The sequence below is a fragment of the Ctenopharyngodon idella genome, chromosome 1 (genome assembly GCF_019924925.1).
Source record: "Ctenopharyngodon idella isolate HZGC_01 chromosome 1, HZGC01, whole genome shotgun sequence".
NCBI classification, from domain to species: domain Eukaryota; kingdom Metazoa; phylum Chordata; class Actinopteri; order Cypriniformes; family Xenocyprididae; genus Ctenopharyngodon; species Ctenopharyngodon idella.
Window position 1 is genome coordinate 41,675,466 of NC_067220.1, and position 21,887 is coordinate 41,697,352.

Genomic DNA, 21,887 nt, shown 5'->3' on the forward strand with positions numbered 1-21,887 from the left:
AGCATTGCATGATCAGGCTCCTGAGTATATAAAGGACATGTTAATCCCTTACCAGTCTCAACGTCATCTGCGCTCCTCTCAGACTATGCTCCTCCTAACCGTCCCACGGTCTCGGCTGAGGCGTAGTGAATACCGCACTTTTTCTGTTGCGGCTCCTGCACTCTGGAATGTGGTACCATTATCTATAAAATCCTCGTCAAGCATGGACATTTTTAAAAAGGACTTGAAGACCTACTTATTTATCAAGCTTCCGGGTTTTGATTAGGTCAGTGAATTGTGAGTGATTGGTTGCATGATTACTCTTGATGTTATATTTTGTTGTTATTTTATGTTTGTATGAATATTAGAGTTATTTAGTATTTATGGACAGCACTTTGGTCCATTCTAATGGTTTTAAAAGTGCTTTATAAATAGTTGAGTTGAGAATATTCAATCTCTACATATGGGCTTCACAATGGTTTGTGTCGAGCCATTCGTTAGTCTGGCTGTTTGATGAGAAAGAGATGAAAAGTTGTTGCACTAAGAATGAGGAGGTGCGTGTAAAGCTTTGCAGCTCTTTGTTCAATTCGCACCATCAAAATGAACCAAATGTAAATTGACTTCAGACTTTCATTTTCCTTTTCTTTTGAATAATTCACAAATGGAAAATTGTCTCTGTTTAATTTTCGATTCTACAGGTTTGGGTTGTTGCGTCCGAGTCTGACATTAAAAAAAAATTATTCTGATTTTCCATTTCCCTGTTTCTGCTCGCGGTTGGACCGTACCAGTACCGCCGGGGGATGGACTGGGGTGTGGTATCCCAGAGTGCTGTTGTGTTATGTATAGGCTTATATGGCACGTCTGACCAGAACCATCTCAAGGGCTGTGTCAAGTGTGTGACCGCACAGAGCCTCGGGCCGAAGTAAAGTGACAGCTGAATTGATTATATAAAGCCAATAGTTAAAGTTCATGTTTTTTATGGAGGACCAAATTACTCAAAATGAAATAACTCAATAAATAATGAATTCAATAAAACAACAATTAAATGTACCAGTTTATTCTGAAATAATTAAAAAATATTAAATAATTAATTTAATTATGTTTAAATAATTAAATAAATCAATAAACAAATTTATCTATTTTGTAAAATTCCATGAAAACACATTTATTGTTCAGTATATTTTACAATATCCTCTTTCACACACTATTATTGTTTAAATATCTTTTTTTTCATAATTAAATGTGCTTTTTCAAAAAGCCGTTTTTCATAATAATATGCTGAATTTATGAATGACGCCTGTTTGACAAATCAAGTATTTCCAAAGCATGATTTTCCCAAAGATTCTTTTCATAATAATAGAGGACATTTCACAAATGCCAATCAACAGACAGTGGCGGTGCTTGGCGCTAATTGGCTAATCCTAATTTGCGGGTGGGATATGTGATGTCCCCACCACATTTCCACATTTTGCCAGGGTCGATATTGTCCCAACCACTTTTTTTCTTGCTGTACGGATATACCTAATGCAAATGAAACATATCCAGTTGACATTAATTTGTGTTAAAAAAGAGGTGATCTGGCACAGGAATGTGTTGTTTTTGAAATCGTGCAGATTGTTCGTTGCCGCTGTTATCAGTGGCGGACCATTCCATTTTGGCTCGTGCACAGTCTTTACACATAGACTTGTGCGCTTCAATCTATCCCTTTAATGCCGTTGCGGAGGGTCTATTCTTTTCGGTAAAATCACAAAACAAAATGCACACAAACGTGTCCCTGCTCTTGATATACAATCAGTGATGAACATTTTTGATATTAATAAGGATTAAAAAACTATATGAGGGTGGAGCGTTCCGTGACTAATGTCACCAACCACAGGAAGTTCGATTTTGGGAAAATCGTGCTTTGGAAATACATGATTAATCAAGTAAGCTTCTGCTGAACTGAGAGATTGTGTTGTTGTTCTGCAGGTTGATTGGTTGTAATATCACAGCTGAAGGTTGTGCTGCTCTGACTTCAGCTCTGAGATCAAACTCACTCCTCAGAGAACTAGATCTGACTGGGAATAAAATAGGAGATGAAGGTCTGATGCTGCTCTCTGATGGACTGAAGGATCCTCACTGTAAACTGGAGACACTGAGGTAAGATCATACATTAATCTTACCCGAAACAAGAATTAAGTTATTTTATGGGATTATTTTCTTAATGTTGTTCAAATCATAGTGATTTACATTAATACACAATAAAGCAAAAAGTAAACAAAAAGTAATAAAAACATTAAACCCACACAGATTTAGTATTTAATATCTCAGTCTCTCTGTGATTGTGTAGTTCCTGCTGAACTGAGAGATTGTGTCATTGTTCTGCAGGTTGAGTTATTGTAATATCACAGATGAAAGTTGTGCTGCTCTGACTTCAGCTCTGAGATCAAACTCACACCTCAGAAAACTGGATCTGCCTGATAATAAAATAGGAGATGAAGGTCTGACGCTGCTTTCTGATGGACTGAAGGATCCTCACTGTAAACTGGAGAAACTGACGTAAGATCATACTTTAATCTTAAGTGAAACGAGAATAAAGTTATTTTAAGCCTTTAATTCCTATTGTATCATATTTGATGTAAATTATCAACATGATCAAAAACGTACTCGGTTACTAACGTAACCTTGGTTCCCTTAGATACGGAACGATTACTGTGTCATTCGTGTTATTAATTAATATTGATTATTAATAAGACAAGACACTATGGGGAAAACTCCTTTTTCTCCGATTCTAAAGCCTTTATACAATCACGCAGTGTGAACTGCACGGCCATTGGTTTGTGAAGTTAAAGAAAACGAACCAATGACAGCACGGAACGCGTGAGCCAATGGTGAGCCCACCAAAAGGGGCAGGGTCTCAGGCTATATAAGTGGTCGATTCACCATGGCAAATCTATTAAATTCGACTGAAGCGATGGCATGAGGCGTCTCGTGCGTAGCGCGGCAAAGAACGCAGTACTCGTTCCGTATCTAAGGGAACTGAGGTTACGTTAGTAACCGAGTACGTTCCCTTGCAAAATTCTACACGAGTACGTTCCCTTGCGACACCCAAGCCCATAACTAAGGCACCGGAGGGGCCTAGGGTACATATATACAGGGCACAGAACATAGTTACGCCCAGACGTGGTCAGGGTCGTAATGGAAAACCATAAGCTGGACACAGCATGGAGGCTCATGCAGAAAGGACTGCGACTGAAGCGCAGGGATTTTAAAACCTGACAAATGTGGACGGTGAGGCCCAGCCGGCCGTGAAGGCCTAAGGAGGAGTAAGCGAGTGCTATGGTATCGACTATCCATCTGGAAAGTCTGGGCTTCGTGACCAGAAGACCTTTTATGCAGCCACCGAAGCAGACAAAAAGCTGTTCCGCCTTACCAAAGGAGGCGGAACGGTCAATATAAGACCTCAGGGCTCTGACAGGACAGAGTAGGTTCAACTCCTGTTCATCCTGAGAAGGAGGAAGAGCGGAGAGAACGACCATCTGCGCCCTAAAGCGGGTAGATAGGACTTTCGGGACATATCCATGTCTCGGTTTCAGGACGACTTTGGAGTTGTTAGGCCTGAACTCAAGACACAAGGGGCTCACAGAGAGCGCCTGTAAATCTCCCACATGCTTAACTGATGCTAAAGCTAGCAGCAAGGCAGTTTTCAGCGACAGGGGTCGTAGGTCAGCAGTCTGGATTGGTTCAAAGGGAGGGCCTTTAAGGTCTCTAAGAACCACAGAAAGATCCCAAGTAGGAACCGTGAGGGGACGAGGGGGATTCAACCTCCTGGATCCTTTAAGGAAGTGAACAACAAGGTCATTTCTCCCTATCGACTGTCCTGCTATAGGAGCATGAGAAGCTGTTATAGCTGCAACAAAGACTTTAAGGGTAGAGGGAGTACGGTCTCTATCCCTTAAGTCTTGAAGGAAGGACAATATCTGGGATATGTCACAAGTCAATGGGTCCCCGGGCTGTACACCAGGCAGCAAAGATGGCCCATTTGAGGGAGTAGAGACATCTTGTAGACGGAGCTCTGGCCTGAGAGATAGTGTTTAAGACATTCTCAGGGAGGCTTGCAGGCTCCTATTGAGAAACCACACATGAAGGTCCCACAGCTCGGGTCTGGGGTGCGATATTGTCCCTCTCGCTTGGGAGAGGAGGTCCCGTTTCAGAGGGATTGGCCATGGCTCCAGGGGCGATAGCTCCGAGAACCATGGTTGGGTCCTCCAAAGAGGAGCCACCAGGAGGACTTTGTGAGCACCTTCCCTGACTCGGAATCAGCGCGATCGGGGGAAAAGCATGAAGGAGGAGGCTGGGCCAGTCGTGGGCCAGCGCGTCTTTAGCTTTTGAGAAATATATTGAGCAGTGATGATTGTCTTGTGAGGCAAAGAGGTCGACCTCTGCCTTCCCGAAGACGCCCCAAATTCTCTGGACTGAGCGGGGGTGGGGTGACCATTCCTCTGAGGGAAGGTTGCTCCGGGACAACATGTCCGCCCCTATGTTCAGCACGCCCTGTATGTGTGCTGTTCTCAACGAGAGCAGGTTGCACTGGGCCCACTCTAGGATGGTTTTCGCTAGAGTGAAGAGGGGCTTTGAAGAGAGGCCGCCCTGGTGATTTATGAAGGACACCACCGTCATGATGTCTGATCTGACCGAGACGTGGTGACCCACCAGGAGAGGAAGGAAAACCTGGAGAGCTCGATATACCGCCATCCTTTCCAGGCAGTTGATATGTAGCTCGCTTTCCAGGCCGTTCCAAGCACCAAAGCCCGGACGGTTGTTGCACAGAGTTCCCTAACCCATCTTGGAGGCATCTGTGAAGATGACCTTCCTCTTGTCTATCCCCCAATTGCCACGCCCTACTTGAACCAGCAAGGGTTCATCCAAGGGGCCAGGGTTGTGACACACACCTGGTTCACCTTGAGCGAGCAACGACCATGTTGCCAGGCTAGGGGCGGGACCCGTGGTTTCAGCCAGAGCTGCAGAGGGCGCATGTGAAGCAAGCCCAGCTGCAGAGCCGGAGATGCTGAACTCATCAGACCTAGCATCCTCTGAAACGTTCTGAGCAGGCAGAGAAGCCCCGGGCATAAAGGTTTGTACGAGGTGCTGAATGGCCAGAGAATGCTCTGGAGTGACTGTGGACCTCATGTGGGATGAGTCTAAAATTATCCCCAGGAACGACACACGTTGGCTGGGAGATAATGAGCTCTTTGTAAAATTGACCCTGAGCCCCATGCACTCTAAGTGGTTGAGGATAATGGATCTGTGGGATATTAGCTCCGCCTCCAACTGGGCCAGAATGAGCCAGTTGTCAAGGTAGACTATCTGGATGTGAAAATAAGCGTCTTTCAGATCCAGGGTAAAGAACCAGTCTCCCGGGCGTATTTGCGGGAAGATCTGCTTCAAAGTGATCAATCTGAATGAGTGCTTTATCAGGGCCCTGTTCAGATGTCTAAGATCGAGAATAGGTCTGAGACCGCCATCCTTTTTGGGAATGAGGAAGTACCTGCTGTAAAAACCTGACTCGCTAAGTGCTGGAGGAACCACCTCTATGGCTCCTTTCGCCAACATGGTGTTTACCTCGGAACACAGGACATGCGCATCCTTGCTTTCCACAGAGGTTTGGACTACGCCGTTGAAAAACGGGGCCCTTTGAGCGAATTGGAGTACATAACCTCGTTTTATTATGTTCAGAACCCAAGCTGACACTCCGGGGATGGCCTGCCAGGCCTCGGCCCATGTGGCGAGGGGCTGAATTGGTTCTGGCACTAAGTCGCTGTGAGGGACTGTGTTGCTTGTATGGGGTGGAAGAGGATATTTGCCCAAAGAGACCAGTGGGGGAGACTGGCGAGTCAAGGAAGACGGCCTTGTCTGCGTCCTTGATCTCAGTCAGGTTGAGCCATAAGTGGCGCTCCAGCACCACCAGGCTGGCCATCGAACGCCCAATAGCCTGAGCCGTGGTCTTTGTGGCGCGTAGGGCCAAGTCTGTGGCGCTACGCTGCTCTTTAAAGGTGGTCGTGCCCAGCCTCATCCAGGTCTCTGAGGAGCTTCGCTTGGTACACCTGGAGTACCGCCATGGAGTGTAAAGCAGAAGCTGCCTGACCAGCCGAGGTGTACACCCGTCCAGCGAGGGCCGAGGTGGTACGGCAGGGCTTGGATGGGTGGGCGGCCTTGGCCTTCCATCCAATGGCAGCGGGCGGACACAGGTGTGCGGCCACAGCTTCGTCCAAGGGAGGCAGTTTTTCATATCCTTTCTGCCCAGCGCCGTCAACAGAGGTGAGAGCGTGAGAGGCAGAAGGATGCAGGCAGGCAGAGTAGGGAGCACGCCATGACTTGGTGAGCTCGTCATGCACCTCTGGAAAGAAGGGCGCTGACCACTGAGGAGGCGCTTGGCGATGTCCAGGCAGGAACCACTCGTCTAAGCGGCTGCGTGTGGGTTCCTCAGGCGCAGACCACTCCAGACCGAGCTGCTCAACTGCTTTAGACAGCACACGGGCGAGCTCCGTGTCGATTGATGCCCTGGCGACAATTGGTTCCAAAGACGGCAAGGGAGCAGGGTCAGGAAGTGAGCCCGACCGCTCCTTGGCATCCGAAGCTGCCAAGGACATGCTGTCATCCAGCGGCTCTTCATCAGATCCCCCGAACGAGACCAAGGCAGAGGGGCGTTGGTCTGGGCGGGAGAAATGGATGGGGGAAGCCTCTCTATGTGGAGAGAGTGAGGCACAAGGAACCTGAGCCGACATTAGCTCACTCTCATCCGAGCGCTGGGATCCTCTACCCCGCTGTTTTTTCCTCACAGGTTCCTGGGAGGAAGAAAACGGGAGGGCGCGAGTGGTGGAGTCGTGTTCTGAAAAGAACGCTATCCGCGAGCGCAAAGAGGCCAGACTCATACTCTCACAGTGAGAGCAGGTCGTTTCCGTGAGTGCGGCTTCTGCATGGGATTTACCCAGACATAATACACACTCACTGTGCCCGTCATCAGTGTGCAGAGGGGCTCTGGAGAAAACAGTGATGTCATCGTCCAGCTCAGTTCAGTTCGCATACAATGGTGTCAATGCAGGCAGATCAAAAACATTGTTGAATATCAAGTGTCCAAATCCTTTTAGAATAGTTTTAAAATGTGTCTCTTCAGCTCGTGGTTCACGTGTGTCTTTTTGCTTTTAAATCTTTACTTAATTTTATGAAGTAAACAAGAATAACCTTTATATTTTTAATAATATTTCAAGATGATCATTTTCTGGACTAAAGCGAGTCGACTGAGGTTTACTTAGTCATCCATACATCTTTTTTTTTTGTTTGTTTGTTTTAAAAATCATGTTCAAATGTATTAAATATGATCTATCAGACTTTTAAAGAATATTTATTTGTTCATCTCTCAATCATTATTGTATTGCATTCATTATATGTTGTAAAATTACAGGGCTTTGATAATAAAACTAAGCATTTAAATGTCATGTTACTGACAGATATAGAGTGGCGACTGATATTTATATGCATTTTATGTCAGTGGTTCTCATCTCCAGTCCTGGGGACCCACTGCTCTGCACATTTTGTAAGTTGAACTGAGAGATTGTGTTGTTGTTCTGCAGGTTGTTTGATTGTAATATCACAGCTGAAGGTTGTGCTGCTCTGGCTTCAGCTCTGAGATCAAACTCACACCTCAGAAAAGTGGATCTTTCTGAGAATAAAATAGGAGATGAAGGTCTGATGCTGCTCTCTGATGGACTGAAGGATCCTCACTGTAAACTGGAGAAACTGAAGTAAGATCATACATTAATCTTAACTTAGACAAGAATTAAGTTATTTTTTAAGGGACTATTTTCTTAATGTTGTTCAAATCATAGTGATTTACATTAATACACAATAAAGCAAAGTAAACAAAAATTAATAAAAAACATTAAACCCACACAGATTTAGTATTTAATATCTCAGTCTCTCTGTGGTTGTGTAGTTTCTGCTGAACTGAGAGATTGTGTCGTTGTTCTGCAGGTTGTATGATTGTAATATCACAGATGAAGGTTGTGCTGCTTTGACTTCAGCTCTGAGATCAAACTCACACCTCAGAGAACTAAATTTGTCTGATGATAAAATAGGAGATGGAGGTCTGACGCTGCTCTCTGATGGACTGCAGGATCCTCACTGTAAACTGGAGAAACTGACGTAAGATCATACATTAATCTTAACTGAAACAAGAATAATGTTATTTTAAGCCTTCAATTCCTTTTGTATCATATTTGATCTAAATTATCAATATGATCAAAAACATGTTGCACACAATCTACTACTTATGTTGTCTGATTGATAGTTTATAGTTTTTTTAGGAAGTAAAAGGTCAAGTCAAGTCACCTTTATTTATATAGTGCTTTTTACAATGCAGATTGTGTCAAAGCGGCTTTACAGTGATAACTGGTAAATAATTTTGGCTGCACAGCAGCTTTTAAAGAAAATGGTGTCATTGTCCAGCATAAGTAAATTCAGTATTGATTCATTCTGTTGTAAAAATCAATAGTTATTAATTTAGGTAATTTATCTATATATCAGCACTGGAGAAAACAGTGATGTCATCGTCCAGCTCAGTTCTGTTCGCATACAATAGTGTCAGTGCAGGCAGATCAAAAACATTGTTGAATATCAAGTGTCCCCAGGTCTTTTAGAATAGTTTTAAAATGTGTCTCTTCAGCTCGTGGTTCACGTGTGTCTTTTTGCTTTTAAATCGTTACTGAATTTTATGAAGTAAACAAGAATAACCTTTATATTGTTAATAATATTTCAAGATGATCATTTTCTGGACTAAAGCAAGTAGACTGAGGTTTACTTAGTCATCCCTACATTTTTTTTTTTTTTTTTTTTAAATCATGTTCAAATGTATTAAATATGATCTATCAGACTTTCAAAGAATATTTATTTGTTCATCTCTCAGTCATTATTGTATTGCATTCATTATATGTTGTAAAATTACAGGGCTTTGATAATAAAACTAAGCATTTAAATGTCATGTTGCTGACAGATATAGAGTGGCGACTGATATTTATATGCATTTTATGTCAGTGGTTCTCATCTCCAGTCCTGGGGACCCACCGCTCTGCACATTTTCTAAGTTGAACTGAGAGATTGTGTCATTGTTCTGCAGGTTGTATGATTGTAATATCACAGCTGAAGGTTGTGCTGCCCTGACTTCAGCTCTGAGATCAAACTCACACCTCAGAGAACTGGGTCTGTCTCAGAGTAAAATAGGAGGTCGAGGTCTGATGCTGCTCTCTGATGGACTGAAGGATCCTCACTGTAAACTGGAGAATTTGATGTAAGATCATACATTAATCTTAAGTAAAACAAGAATCATATTATTTTAAGAGATTATTCTCCTTTTGTTGTTCAAATTTACATTAACACACAATAAAGCAAAAAATAATAAAAACATTAAACACACACAGATTTACTATTTAATATTTAATATAGTTTCTGCTGAACTGAGAGATTGTGTCGTTGTTCTGTAGGTTGTATGATTGTAATATCACAGCTGAAGGTTGTGCTGCTCTGGCTTCAGCTCTGAGATCAAACTCACAACTCAGAGAACTGAATCTGTCTGAGAATAAAATAGGAGATGAAGGTCTGATGCTGCTCTCTGATGGACTGAAGGATCCTCACTGTAAACTGGAGAATCTGATGTAAGATAATACATTAATCTTAGCTGAGACAAAAATAATGTTATTTTAAGGGATTATTCTCCTTGTGTTGTTCAAATCAGTGATTTACATTTAACACACAATAAAGCAAAAACTAAACAAAGTCATAAAAACATTAAACTCACACAGATTTAGTATTTAATATCTCAGTCTCTCTGTGATTGTGTAGTTTCTGCTGAACTGAGATTGCGTTTTTGTTCTGCAGGTTATGGGGGTGTGATATCACAGCTGAAGGTTGTGCTGCTCTGGCTTCAGCTCTGAGATCAAACTCACTCCTCAGAGAACTGGATCTGTCTGAGAATAAAATAGGAGGTCAAGGTCTGACACTGCTCTCTGATGAACTGAAGGATCCTCACTGTAAACTGGAAAAACTGTGGTAAGATCATACATTAATCTTAAGTAAAACAAGAATCATTATTTTAAGGGATTGTTCTCCTTATGTTGTTCAAATCATGATTTACATTAACACACAATAAAGCAAAAAATAATAAAAACATTAAACACAGATTTACTATTAAATATATAATATAGTTTCTGCTGAACTGAGAGATTGTGTTGTTGTTCTGCAGGTTGAGTCAGTGTAATATCACAGATGAAGGTTGTGCTGCTCTGACTTCAGCTCTGAGATCAAACTCACACCTCACAGAACTGAATCTGTCTGAGAATAAAATTGGAGATGAAGGTCTGATGCTGCTCTCTGATGGACTGATGGATCCTCACTGTAAACTGGAGAATCTGATGTAAGATCATACATTAATCTTAACTGAGACAAAAATAATGCTATTTTAAGGGATTATTCTCCTTGTGTTGTTCAAATCAGTGATTTACATTTAACACAATAAAGCAAAAAGTAAACAAAAAGTCATAAAAACATTAAACTCACACAGATTTAGTATTTAATATCTCAGTCTCTCTGTGATTGTGTAGTTTCTGCTGAACTGAGATTGTGTTGTTGTTCTGCAGGTTGAGTCGGTGTAATATCACAGCTGAAGGTTGTGCTGCTCTGGCTTCAGTTCTGAGATCAAACTCACACCTCAGAGAACTGAATCTGATTGGAAATGAAATAGGAGATGCAAGTGTGAAGAGTCTTTCTGCTTTAAAAGATGATCCACATTATAAACTAGAGACACTGCTGTAAGTATTGATTCATATCATATAATAATGTCTTTTGAACTAGTCAATCCTCTGAACAAATGTGTCAGCAGTAATTGTCTGTCTGTGTTTTATTTTACTGACAGCTGTTAGATGATGGTGAATATGGAGCCACTATAGAGACATCATCATCAACACTGAAGTCAATGGACTTTACTGTATATAAATGTACATGATTTTTTGTATAAGATCTAATAATCTTCCTCTCATTCATGCATTAGTGAATTGTTTTTTTTTTTTTTTTATCCATATCAGTGAAGAGAGCAGCTCAACATAATCACTACATCAACAGTACAGTGAACTTCAGCTGAGTTTAATCTGTATTTCGGGGACTTTGATGTTTTATAGGGTTTAATGATGATGGTTTTTAATGTCTTCCTGAGATTTGATTAAAGCTGAAATCTGAAAAGGACATTTGCCATTGTCTCATTATTATTTTTCTGTCTTTGTGGTGTGTGTGAAAGGCAAATGGTTATGATTAAGGTGTAAATTTGTGTCATCACATGATCACATCACCACAAGTTGGCCTATATCTCTTCATATGCCAGCACTGTTGCCCACTGAAGCTAAACGGGGCTAAGCCTGGTTTGTACCTGGATGGAAGACCTGGGAAAACTAGGGGCCTGTTTCCACCTGGTATTAGGATGTGTTTAGGTCGATCAGATCACAAGTGGATGACATTAAATACTGGTGTAAATGGGGTGTAAAACATTTTGAGCTTGTCCACCTTCGACCACTTCCACATGTAGTTGAAAACACATTTGTCCGGATTATTTTCATAGTGGAAAAGCTCATGTGGTCAAATGTGTTCAAACAGCCGCAAAAGACCGCCTACTCTCCTTAATGCGTAAACATTATGGGACGTGCGCTAGCCAGATGGGATTTAAACTTTGTCAGCTGAAGACCCAAGTTTGGTTTAAAGACTAAAAATTTACCAAGCACAATGTTCTTCACCATTCCTGATTTCCAACACTCACTCACAGCGTTCAGCGAGGTCTTGCGGCTGAAAGCTGCTGCTCTCTGTTTCTCTCTGTCTCCTTTCGCGTTCATATGTAAATTGCATGAGTGTATTTCATCCATTAGATCTAAATATCTGAAAAGAAAAAAACTTACATTTACCCGCCCATAGACCCTTCCTTCGAAGAAATCAGGACAGAAGTGGTCGAAAGTGAACAAAAGAGACGGATTAAAACAAGGTGTAAATGGGAATGTGTTTCCCTCGTCCACTTGTGATCCGATCGACCAAAACGCTCTCTGGTCATGAAAAATATTTAAAAATGTAAATTATGGTAATTAGATTGTATCTTGTACAAAAAAAAGTCAGCGATATTTGCTCACTGTAACAGTATGGCTTTACAGAATTGTAGATGTTTGTAGGCCTACATCTACATGTGAATAGTAATTAAATGGCGGGAAAGATTGCTAATTGTGCATATTCTCAAATAGGGCCGATAGGCTACACAATCTTAGCAAACAGTCAAACTAATAATTAAGACTAGCCACAATACACTAATAATATGCAATAATAACATGAGTGAATATTACTTTAGTTATCTAAGAAAATAAGTTAAGCTTTAAAAATGCCACAGAACACACAAATAGAAGAAATAATAGCATTACAAACTAGAAGAATGGCAATTCTGACAAAAGTGTTCTCTACTGACAGTATATTCTGGGTTTTCTGGGATAACCTTATATAACCACCCCGCTGATCTGTGGAGAATCAACAACTGGTTAACGATCTGGTTTTACTGTAAGTTTGAAAAGCCCAAAATCTCACACCCCAGACCCGCTCTGATCTGCACTTGTACCAACTCCTCCCCCCTTTCTACCATCCAACCTGCGCTTAAGGTCTGTATGGAGGACATTTGCCGTGTCTTCAAAAAACAGAAGACTAGGAAAGCTTCAGGCCCAGATGGTCTGTGCTGTCTGTGCTGACCAACTGGCCCCAATCTTCACACAGATCTTCAACAGATCACAGGAGCAGTGTGAAGTTCCCCGCTGCTTCAGACACTCCACCATCATTCCTGTCCACAAAAAACACAAAATCATTGGACTTAATGACTACAGACTTGACGCTCTCATGTCTGTGGTCATGAAGTTATTTAAGTGACTGGTGTTGGCCTAGCTGAAGAACATCATTTGACCCTTGCTGGATCCTTTTCAGTTTGTATATAGAGCAAACAGGTCTGTGGATGATGCAGTCAACATGGGACTGCACTACATCCTGCAACATCTCGACAGATGAGGGACTTATGCAAGAATCTTATTTGTGGACTTCAGTTCGGTCTTCAATACCATCCCTGCAAACAAGCCTGCACTGGCCCTTTACGGGCCCACTTAGGGCTGCCCCCTGTTTTATTGAAAATAATAAAGTTCACCGTTATGGAGGTAAGCGCTTGCTTTAGTTGGGTTTACTCGTCATGCAGTGGCCTGATTCACTGGTCTCACCCAGAGTCTGATCTCTGAGGACATCATTTAGATTTAATAAATTGATGTAAAAGAGAACATGATTCATCAGACCAGGCCACCTTCTTCCATTGCTCTGTGGTCCAGTTCTGATGCGCACGTGCCCACTGTTGCGCTTTCAGCAGTGGACAGGGGTCAGCATGGGCACCCTGACTGGTCTGCGGCTATGCACTGAAATGTAGTTATTTAATCTCACAGTTCAATAGTTTTCAATACCAAAGTTAATGTTCATGTAACCTAATGTGGCTTATTTTATTAATTCAACCAAATAAATAATTATTTTATTTAAAATTGTTCTTTCATGTCAATTGTAAATAATTCTTTTATTTCAAATGTTTCAGCCATTTTTCAGTTGAGAACTTTATTCCCATTTAAATTCATTTCTACTGCAAATAATAATTGATCTGATTTCAGCCACTGAAACATCAACTGCAAATCAAATCAATGACATTTCTCAAGATCTGAGCAGATTAAACAACTCCAAAAACAGCTTTACCATCTTCATTTATTACAGACCAGTTTGACTTTATTTCTTTCATAAGTTGTTTCTGAAAATTAACAGAGGTTTAGCTCTTATTAATGTTTAGCTCTTATAAATTTTTGAAGTCACCATTATAGTGAAAAGCATTTGCTTTAGTTGAGCACTCGACCCTTGGCCTTTTTTTTTTTTTTTTTTTTTTTTTTTTTAACACCGATTGCAGCAGTGTTTCATTAACACTTGTGCTTTGGTAAAGTAGATCAGATGAAGTTGTCTGTTTTTACCACATTTGAATGTTTGTTCTGTAGTGATTTAAGTTACTGTTTTAAAGCAAAAACAGTAACAAGGTTGAGGCCCTATTGAATTATGAAAACATCTTCAATTGATGTAAGAACATTTTTATAAACTCAGTAAGTTCAAATAACTACATTTGTTAAGTAAATGCAACTTAGCTGAGTCAATGTAAAAGAATAACTCAAAAAGTTAAGTTAAAGATACTTCCTGTTTTTTAGTTTGTTTGTTTTTTTACAGTGCACAACGTTTATATAACATATATAAAATGTTTTCAACAAATGTTGTTGAGTGAAATATAAAATTAGGATCTTCAGTATTTTTTCCTGTGCATCGTAGGCCTAGGCTAAGAGAAGATGTGAAGACATATTACATGAAACTGCATGTGGGCAAAAAAGTTCAATGACACTTAGTGGTCTTTAATGTTGTCTTTATTAGAAATAATTTAGATAACTACATGACTGACGACGATAATGAAAAACCTGTCAGGATTGTGCTTTATGTTTGAATGCAAACAAGGACCGATGCAGTCGGAATTACGGTCCTTGTGTGGGCCACTTCTGTTTGCCAGATCTGAGCCACAAGCAGGCCACAGCAATGCCACATGTCAGCCAAGAGCAAAGAAATAAACCTAAACTGGACCTTATCTGAGCCACAAAATCTGTGTATATTAAATATGGAGTCACCTGAGCCTTAATAAGCCTGTTAACAAGCAGAATTACTGAAGAAAAGGAGAGAACAGAAAAAGAGACGAGCAGAAACACAAGAACTACAATTGACTTCAGCCACAGCCTTAGATGAAATCAACTGAAGATGAAAAACATTAAATCTCTCAAGATCTCAGCAGAGGATGATTAAACAACTCTACAAACAGCATTACCAGCTTCACTTATCACTAACCAGATTGACTTTATTTATGTTAGACATCTACAAAAGTTGTTATTGAGAATTAACAGAGGTTTAACTTTGAAGGCAGGAACACACCAAGCCGACACCGATGAGCTCGTGGCGACGAAAACAGACTGTGGGGTTGGCTCATGTCGGCAGTGTCTGGGACCAAAGTTGCCCTGACACACTAAACCGACAATCGACACCCGATGGCCAAGTAGCACGTCCATTCTGCGCCTGTGTAAGAAGAAATGCCTTTCCGTACTAGCAGGTGGCAGTAGCTGAACAGCCAATCAGAATGATCAGATAGCCCGACGGACCAATGAGCTCTGACGCCGATTCGGCCAAAAAAAAGCCAATGAGGACCAACTTCAGCCAACGGTGCGGAACACACTGAGAAAACAATGGGCGACCGTCGGCTTCGTGTGTTCCTGCCTTAATGTGTTTCATTTGAAGTCCTCATAACAGTGATTATTTATTCCATTAGTTGGGCTCTTAAATCTTATTATACATTCGTCTTTTCTGGCTGCTGTGACAGTGTGTTTGTTAAACACATTTGCAGTAACAAAGGAAGCTAAAGCAAAATGACATCAGGTCTGTTGATTGTTTTGTGGTCATCACGAACTGCCCTGATGTCATTTGAATCTAACAATTGTGTTGTGCTATTGGTACATTTACATTATAAACAACTACATTACTACAGCATGAGTTCCTGCAGCAATCAGAAGATTTTAACAGACATGAGCACTAAAGGTTAATTTATGATAACACACACAGACATCAAGAATCAGCACATGAATCTCAACAATGGTGACATTCAAAAGTGGGATGCATGCTGGGTACCAGCATACTACAAAACACCCAGCATGCATTGCAGCATGGCACTTTTGATTGTCACCATTGTTGAGATTCATATGCTGATTCTTGATGTCTGTGTGTGTCATCATAGATTAATTTCTAGTGCTCATGTCTGGTAAAATCTTCTAACTGATTGCTGCAGGAACCCATGCTGTAGTAACACATAATGTACATTTATAATGTAAATGCATTAATAGCACAACACAATTGTTAGATTCAAATGACATCAGGCCACTTCATGATAACCACAAAACAACAAACAGACAACCATCATTACCTGATGTCATTTTGCTTTAGCTTCCTTTGCTACTGCAAATGTGTTTAACAAACACACTGTCACAGCAGCCAGAAAAGACAAATGTGTAATAAGAGTTAAGAGCCCAATTAATGGAAACACTAATCACCATTATGGTGACTTCAAATGAAACACATTAGAGTTAAACCCCTGTTAATTCTCAATAACAACTTTTGTAGATGTCTAATATAAATAAAGTCAATCTGGTTAGTAATAAGTGAAGCTGGTAATGCTGTTTGTGGAGTTGTTTAATCATCCTCTGCTGAGATCTTGAGAGATTTAATGTCTTTTATCTTCAGCTGATTTCATCTAAGGCTGTGGCTGAAGTCAATTGTAGTTCTTGTGTTTCTGCTCGTCTCTTTTTATGTTCTCTTCTTTCCTTCAGTGATTCTGCTTGTTAACAGGCTTATCAAGGCTGAGATGACTCTATACTTAATATACACAGATTTTGTGGCTCAGATAAGGTCCAGTTTAGGTTTATTTCTTTGCTCTTGGCTGACATGTGGCATTGCTGTGGCCTGCTTGTGGCCCAGATCTGGCAAACAGAAATGGCCCACACAAGGACCGTAATTCATTGCAGCATGTGGGCCAGATCATCATGCCACATGTGCCAGATGTGGGCCGGATCTGGGCCGGCACAATGTTGCTATGTGGGCCTGTGTAACCCTAAAACACAAAATGCAATGCATGATTTAAAAACACACCTGTGAAAAATCAAAACAGTTAATTCTGTCATATTAACACAGTAGCCTACATGTGCCCTATTTTACGATGTTTATATTATTTTTTATGAACAAATCTAAATAAACACATTTCAAATCATAGCCTATTTCTTATGTGTATTTTACGCAATAACGCAGTTTTGCGGCATGTTTGCGCGATGACGCCATGGTATGACATCAGAACGTCATTTAACAACTTTTCGCAACAAATGGACCCGCCTCCTTTAGCAACTTCCTTTGAAAATTAGTTGTCAACACTGCTCGAGACACGGATCTGCACTTCGGATTCTAACAGAAAAAATAAACCATCTGGGTGTGTTTGGAGTACTCATTTCAACATACTACGATTTGGGACACAATAATTCTCATTTTGAATACTTTTTATGACGGATACTATGCGAATTGGGATGTAGCAGAGTGAAAGTGAAAGTAAAATCCATCGGACCATGTAGCAACAGAAACATCGCGCCGAGTTTCCTTCATGTAGATTTTCTTGACGGAACATCAGTGTCCACAGACACATTTCCACTGAGGTGAGTGTTACAGACACAGTTCAAGTTATCGCTTAAATTTTTCTGCCTTGTCTCACTTCAGGCCAGGGCCATTGTGTTTTGCTAATTACATTATTTTACATTTATTTTTATATAATGCTAAACACATTTTTATGGTTTAAAGTAGACTAATGAATTTGCGTTCAGAACGCCAATACTAAGTGCTAGAAATAAAATATGATTTTCATGCACACAAATCCGTTTTGTGATTTCGTGATCTATGTTGATTTTGTGATCTATGTTGTAATTAGGAAAATTGTTCATTAATGCTGTTAAAAGGGACTGAAGTGAGTGTATGTAATGCATTTCAGAAGTTAATTAAAAGATCTGGTATTTGGTATTTTAGGTTAAAAATTAAAAGTTGGTAAAATATGATTTTCATGCACATTAATTATTTAATTTTGTGATTTCCTGAGAATGACAAGTGGTAATTAATTTAGCATAAATATTCTAAATTCCCTTCATGTTTTGTTTCAGTTCAGTCCAGATGGAAAGACTAAAGTCATCTGAACCCAGCTGTGTGTCCATGAAGAGTGACCGGTCAATGGATCCTATAGTTAACTTTAGTAGACGCACTGATTCTTGGTTTAGGTGAGTGCTTTACTAAACCACTTATCTTACTACATCTTACTACATTGAAATTAGGAAAATTGTTCATTAATGCTGTTAAAAGGGACTGAAGTGACTGTATGTAATGCATTTCAGAAGTTAATTAAAAGACCTTAATTAACAGCTCACATATGTGGATGTGCACTTGCTGTAAAGTCTCCAGCAGCATAATACATATTAATGGAATAATTAATTTACTGGAATCAATTTACTGGAGTGTGTGAATTGTATTCACTTGTGTTCATCTCAATGCACAGACCGAACCCTCCAGAATCCAGCTGTGTGTCCATGAAGAGTGACCGGTCAATGGATCCTATAGTTAACTTTAATGGACACACTGATCCTGGGTTTAGGTGAGTGCTTTACTAAACCACTTATCTTACTACATCTATGTTGAAATTAGGAAAATTGTTCATTAATGCTGTTAAAAGGGACTGAAGTGAGTGTATGTAATGCATTTCAGAAGTTAATTAAAAGATCTTAATTAACAGCTCACATATGTGGATGTGCACTTGCTGTAAAGTCTCCATCAGCATAATACATATTAATAGAATAATTAATTAACTGGAATCAGTTCATTACAAAAGTCATGAATTTAAGAGTGTGTGAATTACATTCACTTGTGTTCATCTCAATGCACAGACCGAACCCTCCAGAATCCAGCTGTGTGTCCATGAAGAGTGACCGGTCAATGGATCCTATAGTTAACTTTAGTAGACGCACTGATTCTTGGTTTAGGTGAGTGCTTTACTAAACCACTTATCTTACTACATCTGTGTTGAAATTAATAAAATTGTTCATTAACGCTGTTAAAAACTAAAGTAAACTAAAGTGACTGTATATGTAATGGATTTCAGACATATTAATTGAAAAATCTTAAAGGGGTCATGAAGTAGATTTTTTTAAAATTATTTTATAATGTTTCCTGAGGTGCACTTATAATTTTAGTATTATTTTTGCATCATAAAATGTCATAATTTAGAAATAAAAGGCATTTTTCTACCCTGATTTTAGCCCTCTGATTTGAACGCTGTTTCAAGGGGCGTGTCTGCTGTGAGACTTCAGTGTAAATGCCCACTGCCATATTTGCATTTTAAATAGATATTACATGTGGAACCCTCTCGGATGCTTTTTACTACGTTTTACTATTACAGCTGTTGAGATTAAGGAATTTGTTGTGCAGTAATATTGTAACAGTGTCATTCATTATAACGGCAGTTTTGGCAAGTGTCCAGATAAACTCGCACTGTGTTATTGACAGCTTCAGCCATTGTAAAGGGAGCGTAATTTGATCGCTTTCTGTATGTAATTTAATTACAGTTTAAAAATCACTTACAAATAAATCAGGTAAAGTAAATGGTATGCGTATTTGGCATGCTGTCCGAGAAGAGTGCTCCGAGCTCGGTATTTGGCCCGAACCCAGAGTACTCCCCCTGTATTCTGGTTAGGAAGATAACCAGGTGAGTATGAGGAGACAGGGTGGTGGAGGGATGCTGAAAAACTGTCGAGGAACATAGGTGAGTCTACTGGGCCTGCGTTCCACTCCACTTTTAGACAAGCACTCGTGAACTTCACTAAGCACTTCCCCTCGGGGAATCCCTGCCGCTATTTTGAAGTGTGTTCCTCTTCATGAAGTGGATGAAGGAAGTATATATGGACAGACCCTCGCTTCCTCGAGGGAGCGAGACTACTCTGATGTACACTTCAAGCAGCTCTATATTCACAATTCAACTTGATTGTGACATCACAGCAGATCGCGCTTAACTGAAGATTGATATATTAATTATTTTGAGAATTAATCGCATAATAGTCTATAATATATTAATTATGTTGAGATTCAGTCGCATAATACTTGTAGATACCTTATGTTCACAGTCAAAGTTTATGCTATTGATATTTTATTTCATTTGTGTAATTTTATTTTTCTCCAACAGCTCATATACCTATAAGATTTTAGATATTTTCTCCAACAACTTATAAGCAATAGAATGGTGCATAAAACAAATTCACAAGTAGAAAAGGGGTTTAAATAATAAATCAGCTCCGTAGTGAATTCCAAGTGATCAAGGGCTTAGTGCATTTCATTCCGGCTGTGACTCTGACTGTAAATGATGTGGTGCAATGCGATGATATTTGGTAGTTTAGGCCATTTTTTGTTCTTACATTAATTCTCAAAATTTGGCCATTTAAAGAGTTGGCAGGAGGTATTGAAAGTCTTGGATTATTAATATAACTATGGTTTTATGGAGGCACATTGAAGCTGTGTGAAAACATCACAACCTTATGTGTCCGATTCCTCATATTTTGTATTTTAGGTTAAAATTAAAAGTTGGTAAAATATGATTTTCATGCACATTATTCCATTTTGTGATTTCCTGAGAATTACAAGTGGTAATTAATTTAGCATAAATATTCTAAATTCCCTTCATGTTTTGTTTCAGTTCAGTCCAGATGGAAAGACTAAAGTCATCTGAATCCAGCTGTGTGTCCATAAAGAGTGACCGGTCAATGGATCCTATAGTTAACTTTAGTAGACGCACTGATTCTTGGTTTAGGTGAGTGCTTTACTAAACCACTTATCTTACTACATCTTACTACATTGAAATGAGGAAAATTGTTCATTAATGCTGTTAAAAGGGACTGAAGTGACTGTATGTAATGCATTTCAGAAGTTAATTAAAAGACCTTAATTAACAGCTCACATATGTGGATGTGCACTTGCTGTAAAGTCTCCAGCAGCATAATACATATTAATGGAATAATTAATTTACTGGAATCAATTTACTGGAGTGTGTGAATTGTATTCACTTGTGTTCATCTCAATGCACAGACCGAACCCTCCAGAATCCAGCTGTGTGTCCATGAAGAGTGACCGGTCAATGGATCCTATAGTTAACTTTAATGGACACACTGATCCTGGGTTTAGGTGAGTGCTTTACTAAACCACTTCTCTTACTACGTCTGTGTTGAAACTAATAAAATTGTTCATTAATGCTGTTAAAAACTAAAGTAAACTAAAGTGACTGTATATGTAATGGATTTCAGACATATTAATTAAAAGATCTTAAAGGGGTCATGAAGTAGATTATTATTATTTTATAATGTTTCCTGAGGTGCACTTATAATGTTAATATGATTCTTACATCATAAAATGTCATAATTTAGAAATAAAAGGCATTTTTCTACCCTGATTTTAGCCCTTTAACCTGTACTTTAGATCCACTCGCTGCTCATCGGCTGAACACCAGTGGGCGGGGCCAACGATGCGATGATGTAAAAATAGGTGTTGTTGTCTTCCTCCAGAGGCAGTTATATGAATATAGGCTTGTTCGAGATGCGTCGGCGCTGCGCTGACTGATCGGTGTATGACATCAAAGTACCATGAGAGCAATTCAAAAGCATAAGGAGACGTCTGCTCTCCAAACGCTTTCGCAGTACTTTGATGTCATACACCGATTGGTCTGCGCAGCACCGATACATCTCGAACAAGCCTAATGATTGTGCCCCTGTGACGTCACATGCCATCTCGGATTCAAACGAAGTATTTTTACAGCTTTTTTATCGATGATCAAATTTGATTTCTTATGTCATTACCCCTTTAATTAACAGCTCACATGTGTGGGTGTGCACTTGCTGTAAAGTCTCCAACAGCATAACAAATATTAAAGGGTTAGTTCCCCCAAAAATGAAATTTCTGTCATTAATTGCTCACCCTCATGTTGTTCCAAACCCGTAAGACCTTCGTTCATTTGCAGAACACAAATTAAGATATTTTGATGAAATCTGAGAGGTTTTTTTTTTTATCCTCCATTGAAAGCAACGTAACTACCACATTCAGGGTCCAGAGAAGTAGTAAAGACATTGTCAAATAGTCCATGTGACTACAGTGGT

At 39.9% G+C, this 21,887-nt stretch overlaps 1 protein-coding gene across 46 annotated transcripts in view; it reads left to right on the plus strand.

Annotated features, from left to right (window-relative positions):
• The window catches only part of LOC127520007 (NACHT, LRR and PYD domains-containing protein 12-like), a 125,655-nt gene that overhangs the window by 7,753 nt on the left and 96,015 nt on the right, over positions 1-21,887 (plus strand). For 19 of the 46 annotated variants that reach the window (XM_051907881.1, XM_051907847.1, XM_051907806.1 and 16 more), the window contains exons 4-12: positions 1,948-2,118; positions 2,347-2,517; positions 7,590-7,760; positions 7,990-8,160; positions 9,131-9,301; positions 9,495-9,665; positions 9,889-10,059; positions 10,253-10,423; positions 10,647-10,675. In XM_051907881.1, the coding sequence (XP_051763841.1) occupies positions 1,948-2,118; positions 2,347-2,517; positions 7,590-7,760; positions 7,990-8,160; positions 9,131-9,301; positions 9,495-9,665; positions 9,889-10,059; positions 10,253-10,423; positions 10,647-10,675 (1,397 nt within the window). Of the gene's footprint in view, positions 1-1,947; positions 2,119-2,346; positions 2,518-7,589; positions 7,761-7,989; positions 8,161-9,130; positions 9,302-9,494; positions 9,666-9,888; positions 10,060-10,252; positions 10,424-10,646; positions 10,676-17,050; positions 17,370-17,864; positions 17,979-18,253; positions 18,350-18,638; positions 18,735-20,437; positions 20,552-20,826; positions 20,923-21,887 lie in introns of those variants that run through there. The other 27 variants (XM_051907865.1, XM_051907856.1, XM_051907896.1 and 24 more) reach the window with 4 other exon arrangements.